Below are 17,641 nucleotides of genomic sequence, written 5' to 3'. Positions count from 1 at the left end.
CTTCACAAAAATATGCTCTTTAATTCTGTAAGAAAAAATAATTTTTTTTTTTTTCAAAATTTCTTGGACACTGGTGCGTGACTTCAGATTTTGGCCTTGGACCCTGAAAGGGTTAAGTTCGATGCTTGCTATTTCTCTGACCAGTGTCTCCCTATGCATTTCAGATATATTGACCTCTTTTAGCCGCTCTGTTATTCTTTTCCGTCGCCTGTAAAGGGAGCGCCTGTCTCTTTCTATTTTACATCTACTCCTCCTTTTTCTTAGAGGAATAAGCCTTGTGCATACATCGAGTGCCACCGAGTTAATCTGTTCTAGGCATAAGTTGGGGTCTGTGTTGCTTAGTATATCTTCCCAGCTTATATCGGTTAGGACTTGGTTTACTTGGTCCCACTTTATATTTTTGTTATTGAAGTTGAATTTGGTGAATGCTCCCTCGTGACTAGTCTCATTATGTCGGTCTGGGGCTCCACGCATACATGTCTGAACCTCAATTATGTTGTGATCTGAGTATATTGTTTTTGATATGGTGACATTTCTTATCAGATCATCATTGTTAGTGAAGATGAGGTCTAGTGTATTCTCCAGTCTAGTAGGCTCTATTATTTGCTGGTTTAAATTGAATTTTGTGCAGATTTAAAAGCTCGTGTGAGTGTGAGTTTTCATCAGAGCTGCCTCCTGGTGTTATTACTGCAACAATATTATTTGCTATATTCCTCCATTTTAGGTGCCTTAAGTTGAAATCCCCCAGGAGCAAGATGTTGGGTGCAGGAGCTGGAAGATTTTCCAGACAGTGGTCAATTTTTAACAACTGTTCCTGGAATTGCTGGGATGTTGCATCCGGAGGCTTGTAGACTACCACAATGACTAGGTTTTGGTTCTCGACCTTTACTGCTAAAACTTCCACTACATCATTTGAGGCATTAAGCAGTTCTGTGCAAACAAGTGACTCTGCAATGTACAGGCCAACCCCCACCCCCCCTTTTGCCTGTTCACTCTGTCACATCTGTATAGGTTGTAACCTGGGATCCATATTTCGTTGTCCAAGTGATCCTTTATGTGGGTCTCAGTGAAAGCCGCGAACATTGCCTTTGCCTCTGCAAGCAGTCCACGGATGAAAGGTATTTTGTTGTTTGTTGCTGGCTTTAGACCCTGTATATTTGCAAAGAAGAATGTTATCGGACTGGTGGTATTGTTGGTACTGGGGGGGGATTTTTTTTCCGGCATTAGTATCTGTATCTGTTGGTTTGGAGTGGAGGCCATCGACTGTGGTTCCACTCCAGGAATGACTGGATTTGGTGTACGATTTCTGCCATTTCCTGCCAGTTTTTTTTCCTTCCTTTCCTTCTTGAGTGGCTGTGGCTACCCAGGTTTTCCCATGGCCTGGATGTTTTGTATCTTTTTGTCCCCTTTAGATGGTATGCCTGGCAATTTAAGTTATAGCACAGTCTTTCCTGTACTGAAGAGGTACACAGTTCAGGGTGGGGATGCAAGGAAAATGGATGCAGCAAGTAAGAGAGAGGTGAAGGTTTATAAACTGAATAAGGAGGCAGGCAGGTAGGGTAAGATATAAACAATTACTGGAGGATAGATGGGCTAGTGAGAGTATAGGCAATGGGGTTGAAAATGTATGGGGTAGGTTTAAGAATGTAGTGTTAGTGCTCAGCAGAAGTTTGTGGTTACAGGAAAATGGGTGTGGGAGGGGAGAAGATTGATTCAAATTTTTATGATGTAAAGAAATTAGTGAGAGAGAAAATGTTTGCATATGAGAGGTTTTTACAAAGTAGAAGTGATACAAGGAGGGAGGAACATGTGGAGAGGAAAAGAGGTTAAGAGACTGGTGTAGCAATGTAACAAGAGAGCAAATGAGAGTGAGGTGAGATGTTATCAACAAATTTTTTTGTTTTTTTTGAAAATAAGAAAAAGTTTTAGAGTGAGATTAATAAGTTGAGGAAGCCTAGGAAATGAATGGATTTTACAGTTAAAAGTAGGAGAGGAGAGTTATTAAATGGAGAGTTAGAGGAATCAGGAAGATGGAGGGAATATTTTGAGAAATTGTTAAATGTTGATGAAGATAGGGAAGTTGTGATTTCGTGTATAGGGCAAGGAGGAATAACATTTTGTAGGAGTGAGGAGGAGCAACTTTTGAGTGTGGGAGAAGTTCGTGAGGCAGTGGGTAGAATGAAAGGGGGTAAGGCAGCTGGGATTGATGGGATCAAGATAGAAATGTTAAAAGCAGGTGAGAATATAGTTTTGGAGTGGTTGGTGCTTGTATTTAATAAATGTATGGAAGAGGGTAAGGTACCTAGGGATTGACAGAGAGCATGCATAGTTCTTTTGTATGAAGGTAAAGGGACAAAAGAGAGTGCAAAAATTATAGGGGAATAAGCCTGTTAAGAATAAGACGGAGAGTAGGATAGCAGAAGAACAAGGAGGCTTTAGGAAGGGTAGGGGGTGTGTAGACCAAGTGTTTACAATGAAACATATAGGTGGACAGTATTTAGATAAGAGCAAAGAGGTTTTTGTGGCATTTATGGATTTGGAAAAGGCATATGATAGGGGGACAATGTGGCAGATGTTGCAAATGTATGGAATAGGAGGTAAGTTATTGAAAGCGGTGAAAAGTTTTTATGAGGATCATGAGGCTCAGGTTAGAGTATGTAGGAGAGAGGGAGATTATTTCCCTATAAAAGTAGGCCTTAGACAAGGATGTATGATGTCACTATGGTTGTTCAATATATTTATATATGGGGTTGTAAGAGAAGTGAATGTTCAGGTGTTGGCAAGAGATGTGGGATTAAAAGATAAAGAATCTAACACAGAGTGGGAGATGTCACAGTTGCTCTTTGCTGATGACACTGTGCTTTTGGGAGATTCTGAAGAGAAGTTGCAGAGGTTGGTGATGAGTTTAGTAGGGTATATAAAAGAAGAAAATTAAAAGTGAATATAGGAAAGAGTAAGGTGATGAGGATAACAAAAAAATTAGGTAATGAAAGATTGGATATCAGATTGGAGAGAGAGAGAGAGAGAGAGAGAGAGGGGGAGTATGGAGGAGGTGAATATATTCAGATATTTGGGAGTGGAAGTGTCAGCAGATGGGTCTATGAAAGATGAGGTGAATCATAGAGCTGACGAGGGGAAAAAGGTGAATGGTGCACTGAGGAGTCTGTGGAAACAAAGAACTTTGTTCATGGAAGCAAAGAGGGGAATGTATGAGATTATAGTTATACCAATGCTCTTATATGGGTGCAAAGCATGGGTGGTGATTGTTGCAACAAGGAGAAGGCTGGAGGCAGTGGGTATGTTGTGTCTGAGGGCAATGTGTGGTATGAATATAATGCAGAGAATTCATAGTTTGGAAATTAGGAGAAGGTGCAGGATTACCAGAATTATTATGCAGAGGGCTGAGAAGGGGTTGTTGAGGTGGTTCGGATGGAAGAAAATAGAACGACTTCGAGAGTGTATAAATCTGTAGCGGAGGGAAGGCGGGGTAGAGGTCGTCCTAGAATTAGATTTTTTTATTTCCTTGCAAGTTTACAGTGTAGTTGACAGTTGTAGGAAGTTTATATACATGGGTAGTTTACAGTGAGGGTTTACAATGATTTAAAGTGTAAAGAGAGCCACTATCATGCCTTGGCATTACGGGCAGTCTAAACTTAACAGATTACTGATTACTTAACTCTAGACATACAAAACAGTTTGATCAGGTTGCACTAATTATACAGTAGGTTATACTTATGTTAAATACAGTATATGTTATTCAACATTTGCATTAAAATATTTACTTTAAAATGAGAATTTATTGTACCCTGAGCATTTACTTTGGGGGTTCTGAGGTTAGGGGAGTAACACAGTGAGCAATTATATTTTGAGGTGGTGGAGAGTGATTTGGTAGCTTTGTTGGTAAGGTTAAGTACTAAGTATTTAGTTTTGGATTAGTTTTGGGTGAGTAAGTGGTTTTTAAGAAGTCTTGAATTGATGTACAGACATGGTTCCTTTGGTATTCGGTGGTAATGAATTCCAAATTTTTGGGCTCTTTATGTGCATTGTTTTTACATAGTGTGAGATGGACATGGGGAACATCAAGGAGTGATCTGTACCTTGTGTTATGGTCGTGTGTCCTGTTAAGGGTGGTAAGGAGAAGTTTGAGTTGAGGGTTTACATTTGAGTGTAGTGTTCTATGTATGTAGTAGGCACAATAATAGGTATAAATGTTCTCTATGGTGAGTAAGTTTAGACTTTTGAATATTGATGGAGTATGCTGTCTGGAGTGGGAATTTATCATTCTGACTGCAGCCTTTTGCTGTGTTATTAGTGGTCTGAGATGGTTTATTGTTGTTGAACCCGATGCATAAATTCCATAGGTGAGATAGGGGTAAATGAGTGAGTGAGTGATACAGGGCAAGAAGAGCTGGTTGTGGAACATAGTACCGTATCTTTGATAGTATACAGGTACCATCCGACTTACGATCAAGTTTGGTTCTGACCAACCGGTCGTAAGTCAAAATGAACGTAAGTCGAACCTTACTACTGAATATCAACATCACACTTTTGTAATGATTTTATTTTACCAGGTCCAGGTAAACTCCAGTATTTCATTTTTTACTGTACTTTCTATGCTGTTAGTATTGTATTGTATACTGTAAGGTATAGGATAAACACTGTGTACTACACAAACAGTTGTTTATTTCCCAGTAATTTGGCATAAAAAAACATGGTCATAAGTCGAGTGGTCGTATGTCGAGCAGGTCATAAGTCGGATGGTAGGTGTACTTACGGTCTTAGAGATTTTCTTGGAGATTTGTTGTATTTTTTTTTTTCAACAAACTGGCCTTATCCCACCAAGGCAGGGTTGCCCAAAAAGAAAAACGAAAGTTTTTCTTTTTAAATTTAGTAATTTGTACAGAAGGGGTTACTACCCCTTGCTCCCAGCATTTTAGTCACCTCTTACAACACGCATGGCTTACGGAGGAAGAATTCTGTTCCACTTCCCCATGGAGATAAGATGCAAGAAGCAAGAACAAGAACTAGAAAGAAAATAGAAGAAAACCCAGAGGGGTTGTACATGTATGTGTAGTGTGATCTAAGTGTAAGAAGAAGTAGCAAGATGTACCTGAAATCTTGCATGTTTATGAGACAGAAAAAAGACACCAGCAATCCTACCATCATGTAAAACAATTATAGGTTTCTGTTTTACGCTCACTTGGCAGGACGGTAGTACCTCCTTGGGCGGTTGCCGTCTACCAACCTACTACCTACAGATTTGTTGTATTTGTGTCTAAAATTTGAGGCTACTGTCAAGGTGGATTCCTAGGAATTTTCCCTCTGTGACTCTTGTGACAGGTGATCCATTTATCATTATGTTAAGTGGAACATTTGTAGCTCTTTGCAAATTGAATGAAATAGGTTTCGTCAGTAGTATTGAGATTAAGCTTGTTAGTCATCATCCAGGTAGATATTTTCTGTAATTCAGCATTTGCAGTGTTGGCTAGTATGACTGGGCTTGGGCGAGAGAAGATGTATGTAGTGTTGTCTGCAAATAATGTGGGTTTGAGTAGTTGAGATGCATTTGGTAAGTCATTGATGTAAATGAAAAAGAGAAGTGGGCCAAGGACACTTCCCTGCGGGATGCCGACTGTAATTGGTTGTGTGGAAGAGTTAGCTTCATATGTGTGCACATATTGGCTTCTGTTGTGAAGGTATGACTTTAGGTAGTTGAGGGCACGGGTAAAGGAGGTTTTGTGTGCAAGGGGCTTGGACTTTCAGCAAGCATGCATGAGTGTGTTAGCCCTTAAATGGTCCATATGTATATACATGTATACGTTCTTACCGCTAGCACCGCAAACATATACATGTACGTATTTTTATTTTTTTTTTATTAACACACTGGCCGATTCCCACCAAGGCAGGATGGCCCGAAAAAGAAAAACTTTCACCATCATTCACTCTGTCACTGTCCTGCAGAAGGGTGCTTTACACTACAGTTTTTAAACTGCAACATTAACACCCCTCCTTCATGTACGTATATACATTTTAATTTTCCTGCCTCCAAATTTGGCATAATTGGCCTGAGATGCCTGGTTAGCATAGAATGGGTCTTAACACTTGGTGTGCACCATATTAAAAAAATCTGGGACCACTTAGTACCTTTCAGGAGCGCCAGTTAAATTGAGTGCCAGCTCGAGCAAACAGTGCAGCAAACACCAAGGATTCACTGATGTAATGTCATATTAACACTCCCCCTTTAAGAGGAAAGTGATGTTAACCCCAAGTTTAGGGTCTGTCTATCTCTGTCTATCTCTCTGTCTGTCTCTCTGTCTGTCTCTCTCTCTGTCTATCTCTGTCTATCTCTCTGTCTATCTGTCTCTGTCTATGTCTCTATCTTTTTATCTGTCTCACAGGTACACACAAATACAATTATACTTCTTCCTTCTTCCTTCTCCTCCTCCTCCTCCCTTCTTCTTCTATACTCCCATGTATCCAAAACTTTGCTGGGACCTATAAATACTTGTATATATTCTTAGACAATAGTAAATGACCAAGGCAGGTGTAAATATCCACCTGTCAATGTGTTTGTGACAATTTGAGTACAATTTCAGTACCTAATATTAGTGTCAGAACAAAAATTGGTTATGAAATGCCAAGAACTAAAATAAATTGTAATTATCAGAACATAAAAATTATATAAAATAATATAGAAATGAGAAAAAATGATATATCGGCAACACTTCCTCAAGGGGCGGGACTTGATGTTGCCGTCAGGTGAGCATTAAGTGCCAACTTTGCAGCCTCATATTTCAGTAAGTACTTACCCTATTTTTTTTATTTTAATCCTATAACACTCAGAAATTTTTTCTTTTTATTTCAATGAAAAAAAAACAACGATTTTTTTATTCTTCAAAATATTCGGGGCACTAGGGGAAAGAACGTACATATACGTTTGGGCCATTTAGGGGTTAGATAGGAGCAAATGGAGACAAATGGTTTTTAGGACTTGATGTGCTGTTGGATTCAGGGAAACCAGCAGGCCAGACTTAGAGTCCTGGAGATGGGAAGTACAGTGCCTGCACTCTCAGCGAGGTTTGTTAATGTTGCAATTTTATAACTGTAGTGTAAGCTCATCTCTGGCAAGACAGGGATGGAGTGTACGATGGTGAAAGTTTTTCGTTTTTTGGCCACCTTATTTTGGTGGGAAACGGCCAATGCGATAATAAAAAAAAATGAAATTGAATTATTTGCTATACTCCTTGCACTCAAGTGTATTCATGCATCAGAAGTGGGACATACTCATGTCAGATATCAGATAGAGATATGGTGAAATTGTTGATGGAGAGAGTAGATTACAGCTCTGGGGCGTCAAATAGTAGTTCAAGGCTAGTGATACCAAAAGAACTTCAGATAAATTCCATTGATTTGAGTCAGGAGGAGAGTGACAGCAGTCAGTCCATCTAATCATTCTATCATGGAGGAAAAACCACATGTTTATGATGCATTCCACAATATTAGCAGACTCTTGGATGTAACAGATGCCACTCCTGCTTGGCTTTGGCTGTGCTACCTGGAGTTTACCTGGAGAGAGTTCCGGGGGTCAACGCCCCCGCGGCCCGGTCTGTGACCAGGCCTCCTGGTGGATCAGAGCCTGATCAACCAGGCTTTTACTGCTGGCTGCACGCAAACCAATGTACGAGCCACAGCCCGGCTGGCCAGGAACCGACTTTAGGTGCTTGTCCAGTGTCAGCTTGAAGACTGCCAGGGGTCTGTTGGTAATCCCCCTTATGTATGCTGGGAGGCAGTTGAACAGTCTCGGGCCCTGACACTTATTGTATGGTCTCTTAACGTGCTAGTGACACCCCTGCTTTTCATTGGGGGGATGTTGCATCGTCTGCCAAGTCTTTTGCTTTCATAGTGAGTGATTTTCGTGTGCAAGTTCGGTACTAGTCCCTCTAGGATTTTCCAGGTGTATATAATCATGTATCTCTCCCTCCTGCGTTCCAGGGAATACAGGTTTAGGAACCTCAAGCGCTCCCAGTAATTGAGGCGTTTTATCTCCGTTATGCGCGCTGTGAAGGTTCTCTGTACATTTTCTAGGTCAGCAATTTCACCTGCCTTGAAAGGTGCTGTTAGTGTGCAGCAATATTCTAGCCTAGATAGAACAAGTGACCTGAAGAGTGTCATCATGGGCTTGGCCTCCCTAGTTTTGAAGGTTCTCATTATCCATCCTGTCATTTTTCTAGCAGATGCGATTGATACAATGTTATGGTCCTTGAAGGTGAGATCCTCCGACATAATCACTCCCAGGTCTTTGACGTTGGTGTTTCGCTCTATTTCGTGGCCAGAATTTGTTTTGTACTCTGATGAAGATTTAATTTCCTCATGTTTACCATATCTGAGTAATTGAAATTTCTCATCGTTGAACTTCATATTGTTTTCTGCAGCCCACTGAAAGATTTGGTTGATGTCCGCCTGGAGCCTTGCAGTGTCTGCAATGGAAGACACTGTCATGCAGATTCGGGTGTCATCTGCAAAGGAAGACACGGTGCTGTGGCTGACATCCTTGTCTATGTCGGATATGAGGATGAGGAACAAGATGGGAGCTCGTACTGTGCCTTGTGGAACAGAGCTTTTCACCGTAGCTGCCTCGGACTTTACTCTGTTGACGACTACTCTCTGTGTTCTGTTAGTGAGGAAATTATAGATCCATCGACCGACTTTTCCTGTTATTCCTTTAGCGCGCATTTTGTGCGCTATTACGCCATGGTCACACTTGTCGAAGGCTTTTGCAAAGTCTGTATATATTACATCTGCATTCTTTTTGTCTTCTAGTGCATTTAGGACCTTGTCGTAATGATCCAGTAGCTGAGACAGACAGGAGCGACCTGTTCTAAACCCAAGATGCCCTGGGTTGTGTAACTGATGGGTTTCTAGATGGGTGGTGATCTTGCTTCTTAGGACCCTTTCAAAGATTTTTATGATATGGGATGTTAGTGCTATTGGTCTGTAGTTCTTTGCTGTTGCTTTACTGCCCCCTTTGTGGAGTGGGGCTATGTCTGTTGTTTTTAGTAACTGAGGGACGACCCCCGTGTCCATGCTCCCTCTCCATAGGATGGAAAAGGCTCGTGATAGGGGCTTCTTGCAGTTCTTGATGAACACAGAGTTCCATGAGTCTGGCCCTGGGGCAGAGTGCATGGGCATGTCATTTATCACCTGTTCGAAGTCATTTGGCGTCAGGATAACATCGGATAGGCTTGTGTTAATCAAATTTTGTGGCTCTCTCATAAAAAATTCATTTTGATCTTCGACTCTCAGTCTGGTTAGCGGCTTGCTAAAAACTGAGTCATATTGGGACTTGAGTAGCTCACTCATTTCCTTGCTGTCATCTGTGTAGGACCCATCTTGTTTAAGTAGGGGCCCAATACTGGGCGTTGTTCTCGATTTTGATTTGGCATAGGAGAAGAAATACTTTGGGTTTCTTTCGATTTCATTTATAGCTTTTAGTTCTTCCCGCGATTCCTGACTCCTAAAGGATTCTTTTAGCTTAAGTTCGATGCTTGCTATTTCTCTGACCAGTAAATTCAAAATAGAAAGCAAGAGTAATATCAGAAGGGCCTGGAGATGTGACTGATGAACAAAGAAAATGTTATTTTAGAGCCAGGAATGTCTGCATTGTTTATTCTGGACCTTATTTTGAAATTGTCATATTTTTTTAATTTTTGTGAAATTGGCCAAATTGCAAATTTCTGACCACGTTATTGGGTAGTTGAAATCGGGAAATGGGCACTTTCTTGTACTCAATCGATAGAAAAAATGGAGTTCTAAAGAAATAGCTATGAGTTTGGTCGACTGGAAAAATGGAATGAGCCGAAAATAGGGCTCAAAGTGGGTGAAATCGCCCATTTGTAAATATAGCCGAGGTCACTAACTTCGCGAGTGTTATTCCGTCAGTTTTCCATCAAATTTCATTCTTTTGGTGTCATTACAATCGGGAAAAGATTCTCTATCATTTCATAAGAAAAAAATCTTTTTTTTTTTTTTTAAATTTTGTGACACCAGGAGACACCTCAGGATTGGGGGTTGCAACAGTCAAGGGGTTAATATGAATTTTATATTCATTATTTTCTAATCAACAGAAACTTGCTAAAGCCTTTCTGAACAAATTGGCCTTTCTTGCAACTCTTAAATTAGTGTTTTGCTCTTTACAGGTGCTGATAACATGTGTGGTATGTGTGTAGGAGGCAATACACGAAAGACTGTTAAATTGGATTGTGCTGGTGAGTGTGGGGAAAAGAACATCTTAAAGGAGGTGGGAAGTTCTCTTGTGTGTGTGCCAAAGGACCAGCCAAATGTCACCCTCTGTGATGGCACCATAAAATCTACAGCCAACATTAACCAGTGAGTGTCATTGTTGTCTATTTGAAAATTTTTAAAAAGAAAGTTGTAAACATTAAGTGCAAAAACACAGTTCCATACTTTTTACAAACTTAGAAAAATCTACACTCCTGTCTAATCCTCAAAATTTGCTAAAAATAACATAGTTAACGTTAATGTTGCAGTTTAAAAACTGTAGTGTAAAGCACCCTTCTGGCAAGACAGTGATGGAGTGAATGATGGTGAAAGTTTTTCTTTTTCGGGCCACCCTGCCTTGGTGGGAATCGGCCGGTGTGATAATAAAATAAAATAAAAATAATAATAATAATAATAATAATGATGATGATAGTGATGATAATCTTTATTCCTACTAGTACATGTAATGACTAATACAGACCCTGCTGTCATCATTGGCATACTATAAAGAAAGCCTTTGGTTATGCAGGCAACACTTGGCTAACACCCAGGTACCTACTTACTACTAAGTAAATGGGCAGCAGGTGTAAGGAAACATGTCACTGTTTTACCCATGCTGGAGATTGATCTCAGACCATTAATTCCAATGCAATTTTCAGCATTAGTCTCATAAGAGCAAGAGTTTTAACATTGCCCCTCTCATGAATGATGCCTCATGCTGCCATTTATTCTGTGCTTGCCAGTTGTGCCAGTCATAGTTGTTTCAAAGGAGTCTAATCTAGGTTAAGATTTTGCCCAAAATGTATTGCATATTACCTGGAGTTTACCTGGAGAGTGGCTTTCTTTTGTGCCTTCTGATGTTTTATTGCACATAATCTACATTATTTTTGTACCACATAAAGAAATAAAAATTTGTACAGTAGGACCCCTGTATCTGCAGGGGGATACGTTCCAAGGACCTGCCATGGATATCGAAATCGTGAATAGTAGCAAACCCTATAATAAGTCCTATACATACCTACTATAAAGTTTAATTGATAAATTATGCACAGTAAGTAGAGAATTATCACTTTCACTAATGGGAAGCACTTCATGGCTTCTCTTAGGCTTTGAAGAACTGCCAGCTTCTTTACTTTTGTGCTTTAAGGCCATTATTATGCAAAATTAAGAGGTATTTTTGGGCCTTAGTAAACCATGGATAACTGAAACTGCGGATACAGGGGTTCTACTGTATTTTTGTATTTTAACTGGGGGCGGTAAGTTAGGATTTTGTAAGTACGTGAATATGTTATGCATGTTTTGCATGAAACAGAATGATTGCCAGTAATTAGGTTAGGCTTTTACAGCACTATAAAAGGTGATGACTTTGCCATCAAGAACTGTACAAAACCTGCATCATCAGCTCTTACTTAAATCAAATCCAAATTCAAAATCAAAACTTTATTTCTTTGCTAAGGTTTCAATGTGTGTTTACATTTTGTAATTTGATTGGTACAAAGAAAGCCACTTTCATGCTGAGGCATTTCAGGCATACTTAATCTAGTATGAAAAACAGTACAGAATGGATCTAATAAGAGGATCTGGCAAAATGTTACTCATCAATACTAACTAATCTAATAAGGAGGCCAAAAAAAACTGTATTATGAAAATAGATTTCATGACATAAAAGGTGATATGAAAAAGACCTGGAAAACCTTATCTGAAATTCTAGGATCTAAAAAGCTGCCTCAAAACAGAGTAATTAACTTAATGAAACTTGTAGAACCTCTCCTCCAGCCAACAGATACTGCCAACAAACTTAATCTTTTTCTCAATTGTAGAAACAAAGCTAGCAAGCAAAATCCCAAACTCAAGCATTCAACTAAGAGATTACCTTACTGGTAACTACCTAAATACTCTACTTCTAGCCCCAACAAACCCTACTGAAATCTCGCTCATCATCAAAACACTAAAGAACAAGACAGGGGACCTAAATAACTTACCATCACTCATGTATAAAAAAGCTTCTCATGTGTTGTCACCAGTTATTGCAGCTTTTTTTTAACAAATCCATTGAATCTTCCTCTTTCCCATCCACACTCAAAACAGCAAGGGTCACCCCAATCCTCAAAGGCCTGTATCAAAGGCCTATATCAAACTTGCCCCTACTATCTAAAATCTTCGAGAAATTAATTCTCAAACAAGTCTACTCCTACTTAGAATCCCACAACATACATAACCCCTGTCAGTTTAGATTTAGACCGAAAAAAAAGTACTAACAATGCATTTGTGCATGTGCTTGAACTACTATATTTGGCACTCAAAAAAAAAAAAAATTCCCCTGGGACTTTTGATAGACCTATGAAAAGCTTTTGATACAGTTGACCATGACCTATTGCACCTAAAACTTGAACATTATGTAGTCAGAGGACACTCTCTTGATTATTTAAAATCTTGTCTTAGCAGTAGAAACCAGTATGCATACACAAATGGAGCTAACTCCACTACACAACCTGTTCTTGTTGGAGTCCCACAGGGTAGTGTCCTAGGCCCACTTCTTTCTCATTTACATCAGTGACCTCCCAAATGCATCTAAACTCCTTAAACCCATTTTATTTGCAGATGACACTACTTATGTCTTCTTTCACCCAAACCCAACCATACTAACAGACACTGTAAATGACGAACTAATAAAAATATCTACTTGGATGACTACCAACAAACTTACTCTCAATATAGACAAAACCTACTTCATGCTGTTTGGAAACAGAGCTTCAGATGTACAACTAAACATATTGATAAATGGTTCACCTATTTCAAGACAAACACAGGGCAAATTTCTAGGTCTCCACCTTGACTGCAGTCTCAAATTCCAGACCCACATACAGCAAATATCCAAGAAAGTCTCCAAAACAGTAGGCATCCTTTCAAAGATACAGTACTATGTACCCCAAATGGCTCTTCTTGCTCTTTACCAATCTTTCACTTACCCTGATCTCACTTGTGGTATTTGTGCATGGGGCTCAACCACAGCAAATCACCTTAAACCTTTAATAACCCAACAAAAAGCTGCAGTGCAACTGATTACCAACTCCTGCACTTGACAGCACATTCCACCACTTTTCAAGAGCCTTAACTTGCTTAATATACAAAACATCCACACTTATTAATGTGCATGCTACACACAAAATATTATATATGTATTCAAATATTAACCCTCCTCTCAAATTACTCCTTGATAACTACAACAGAACACACAGGCATAATACAAGGCACAAATCACTCTTTGATATCCCTTGTGTCCATCTCTCCCTATGCAAAAATACTATGTGCATAAAGGACCTAAAGATCTGGAATTCATTGCCAGAACACATTAAAGGGCCCCTACCTGCAAATCAGTTTAAGGCCCTACTTAGAAATCACCTCATAACCCAAAATTAACCAGACAAACACTTTACTTAATACCTATCAGTTTCTCAAAAGTTACTCAAAAAAAACTTTTAAATAATTTAAGACTGCTCAACTATTTGATCATTTACTTCAAACTTAAGATTGTTTCATTTCACTATTGTATACATGTATTGTGCTTGATGATTGCTCAACCATTTACTCATTACTTTAAATTTATAAATGTTTCAGTTTCATTGTTTTAAATTGTGCTAACTTGTAATACTGTATTTTTTTATAAACTACATATATCAAAACTGTAATTATTTTCTACTGAACTCACTAAAGCTATATAGCATGAAATAGTTGAATATTCAATTATCTTGTATTCATTGTAGCTCACCTAATGACCATATGTAAAATTACTGCACTTAGTTAGTCTTAAGTATGCCCGAAATGCTCTGCATATAAAGGTACTTTTGGCATGTTCACCAAATTGTTACACTCCTTTGTACAAACCTGTGTCATGCTAAAATAAACTTGTTATTTTTATACTTACGTCTAGACAGGTGAAGAGTGGTAAATCACAAATATTCAATATTTTACTGTATCATTAATATGAGGTAGTACAATTTGTGATACAAACATACATTTTTAAGTTTGTAATAATTGCTTAATAGTTAAGGGATAATAAAATATTTAGGAGAGTTGCTTTAAATTTGGTTAGTTTTTTTTCTTTCTCTCTCAATATTTCTGAAACAGATGGCAGATAGGGAAATTTTAGAATCTTCTGGTAAGGAGTTCTGTGTCTTTGGACCTTTCATTGATCCATCTCCCAACATGTCCACCCCCAGATATATGAATACTTTCATATCCTCCATGTTTCCTCTCTCCAATCTGCTGCCATAATTTTCACTTCCTATACTTGTTATTTCCCTCATCACTTTGTATTTTTTCTATATTCACTTTTAATTTCCTTCTTTTACATTTCCTCCCAAATTCCTTCTTTAGTTTATACAAGCTTAATCTTCAACATCTAGGTGTGGAATATGTGTAGAAGGTGATACTGGGCTGAAGAAAGATTCTGGAATGGACCAATGTAATGTTTGTTTTGGCCCAAACGATTGTGTAGCATGTGACGGTGTGGTCAACTCTACTGTTAAGACAAACGTCTGTGGTGCCTGCCTCTTTCCCAATGATCCCAGATGGAAAAGTAAGTGCAAATCAAGGACTATGTTGAAGGTTTAAGATGTAAAGCTGAGTGCAAAATTTATGACTGTGTATTATTTGTAGTGAAATACAGTACAAAATATAGAGCATCATGAAAAAATATTGTCATGGGTGTAACGATCACATTATGGATGGAACAAAGCATAAAATATGGAGAAGAGTAAGAGGTGTTGGGAATGATGTAGTGCATGAAGGAGAAGTACACCTTGGGACAGGAAATAATGTATTGGGTAAGTCAAATACTATATGGTACACAATGTAGAATATGAGACTGCAAATTTTATTTATTAATTTTTTGTTAAGTGCCACACTCATGCAGGTCATTCAGTGCAAAAGCGTTAGAATGTTAGATAGTGTAGAGCAGTAGTTCCCAAACTTTTGTTGGTTGCTTACAACTTTACATTTTGCATTATCAACCACATACCCTTTTTGTATAGATGTGAAAAATAACTTTCTGAGAAAAACGCATACTGATTGAACAAAATACAGTGGAACCTCAAAAATCGAACTGCTCCCAACACAACCAATTATGTAAGTGTATTTTTGTAAGTGCTTTTATAAGTGTATTTTTGAGGGTCTGAAATGGACTAATCTAATTTACATTTTTCCTGATGGGAATAAATTCATTCGGTAAAGGCACTCGAACAGCCTTCTGGACTGAAGAAAGTTCGATATTTGAGGTTCCACTGTACACCTAAAGTTTAAGAAAATATAACTTTGCTGTTCAAAAATATAGACCTTAGAGAAAAAAAAAAAGATAAATTTCTAAAACAAAAGCTTTGTTTATTCATATATAAACTGTTACTGTGAACAACTGTGTGCAACATGACATTAAAGATTCTAACAGAGATTATTTATACTGTATCTTCCATGTTAGGAAAGAAAACATACACAGTTTTGAAATAAATATGCCGATTTAGGAATAACTTGCAAATAGTTAATCAGAACATGAAATATTTGTACTTGTTTTAACTCTTGGGAAATTCATTGTGAAGGATATGCCTTCTTAGTCAAAATAAGGGTTTCAGTTCTGGGTGCTCTTTTTTGACAACCATATGGAGGTTATTCTCCACAAAGCGTAGCATAGCATGAAATTTGGTTTTAAGGGTGCACAAAACAGAAAATCTGTCTCACGTAGGTGCTGATCCACCAGGAGGCCTGGTCACAGACCGGGCCGCGGGGGCGTTGACCCCCGAAACTCTCTCCAGGTAAACTCCAGGTAAACATTGTGGTATTGACACCTAACCAACACATGGGCTATTGATATTTTCATAAGAATGTACCTTGACACACTACATTGTGTTAAGTATACTGTAGCATTAAAATACCTCTTTTATCATAAAAGGTTGTCTCAACATTTAATATCTTTATCATGCACCCCATACCCATCCTGTGGGCGGTAGTCAAAAGATTACAAAGGTACATAATGGGTCCAGTGACTGGATCCCAATGTTATGACAGCTGAACTAGTTACAAAGGTAATGAACTCCAGGTAGATCTGGTCACAATCATGGGAAGTTACAAAGGTAATGAATCACCCTCACTCCTATACATGGTTACAGTCATGAACAAATTACAAAGTAATAAGCCGCTGATACATCCACACCTGGTCACAATTGTAATGAGTTATAAATACAAATATTAAGTGGGTCATACACCCACACGAGCACATGCGCGCACACACACACATGAGGGCACACGCACAGACATATGCACACGAGCGTACAAATGTATGCATACACACAAGCATCCACCCCCCCACACACACACCCACACACACCCAGACACACACACACCCACACACACACCCACACACACACACACACCCACACACACCCACACATGCCCACATGCCCACACACACCCACACACATACACCCACACACATACACCCACACACATACACCCACACACATACACCCACACACATACACCCACACACATACACCCACACACATACACCCACACACATACACCCACACACATACACCCACACACATACACCCACACACATACACCCACACACACACCCACACACACACCCACACACACACCCACACACACACCCACACACACACACACCCACACACACACCCACACACACACACACCCACACACACACACACACACACACACACACACACACACACACACACACACACACACACACACACACACACACACACACACACACATCCAATGCCCCCACCCACTACATTACAAACTCCACCCCCACAGCAACAACCCATAGTTCCTTACCAGGTCTCCCACTTCCCCAACCCCAATATACCTCCCAGACCATAGTCTTAGAAAAGAAGTTGAAGGTGTGGTATACAAATGCAGATGGAATAACAAACAAGTATGAGGAGTGGCACGAAAGAATCAAAGAGACATCCCCAGACATAATAGCACTCACAGAAACAAAACTCACCAGAATAATAACAGATTCAATCTTTCCATCCAGATATCAAATCCTCAGGAAAGACAGAGGGAGGAGAGGGGGAGGAGGAGTTGCACTGCTCATTAAAAACCAGTGGGGTTTTGAGAAAATGGTAGGAATGGATGGCACGGGCGAAAGGGACTACTTAGTAGAAACAATCCAGTCTGAGGGACATAAGGTGATAATTGCAGTAATGTACAACCTACCACAGAACTGCAGGAGGCCAAGAGAAGAATACGATGAGAGCAACAGAGCAATGAGCGACACACTAGCCGAGGTGGCCAGGAGAGCACACATGGGGGGAGCAAAGTTACTAGTTATGGGTGA

General features: G+C 39.4%; 1 protein-coding gene across 2 annotated transcripts in view; it reads left to right on the top strand.

Annotated features, from left to right (window-relative positions):
- LOC128685978 (uncharacterized) overlaps positions 1-17,641 on the top strand; it is a 379,974-nt gene that overhangs the window by 158,659 nt on the left and 203,674 nt on the right. For both annotated transcript variants that reach the window (XM_070083171.1, XM_070083170.1), the window contains exons 25-26: positions 10,197-10,386; positions 14,685-14,857. In XM_070083171.1, coding sequence (XP_069939272.1) covers positions 10,197-10,386; positions 14,685-14,857 — 363 coding nt within the window. The remainder of the gene's footprint in view (positions 1-10,196; positions 10,387-14,684; positions 14,858-17,641) is intronic.

This window comes from Cherax quadricarinatus, chromosome 9 (genome assembly GCF_038502225.1).
Source record: "Cherax quadricarinatus isolate ZL_2023a chromosome 9, ASM3850222v1, whole genome shotgun sequence".
Classification (NCBI taxonomy): Eukaryota; Metazoa; Arthropoda; class Malacostraca; order Decapoda; family Parastacidae; genus Cherax; species Cherax quadricarinatus.
Note: the sequence above shows the minus strand (reverse complement) of the source record. Positions and strands in the feature narration are given on the sequence as shown.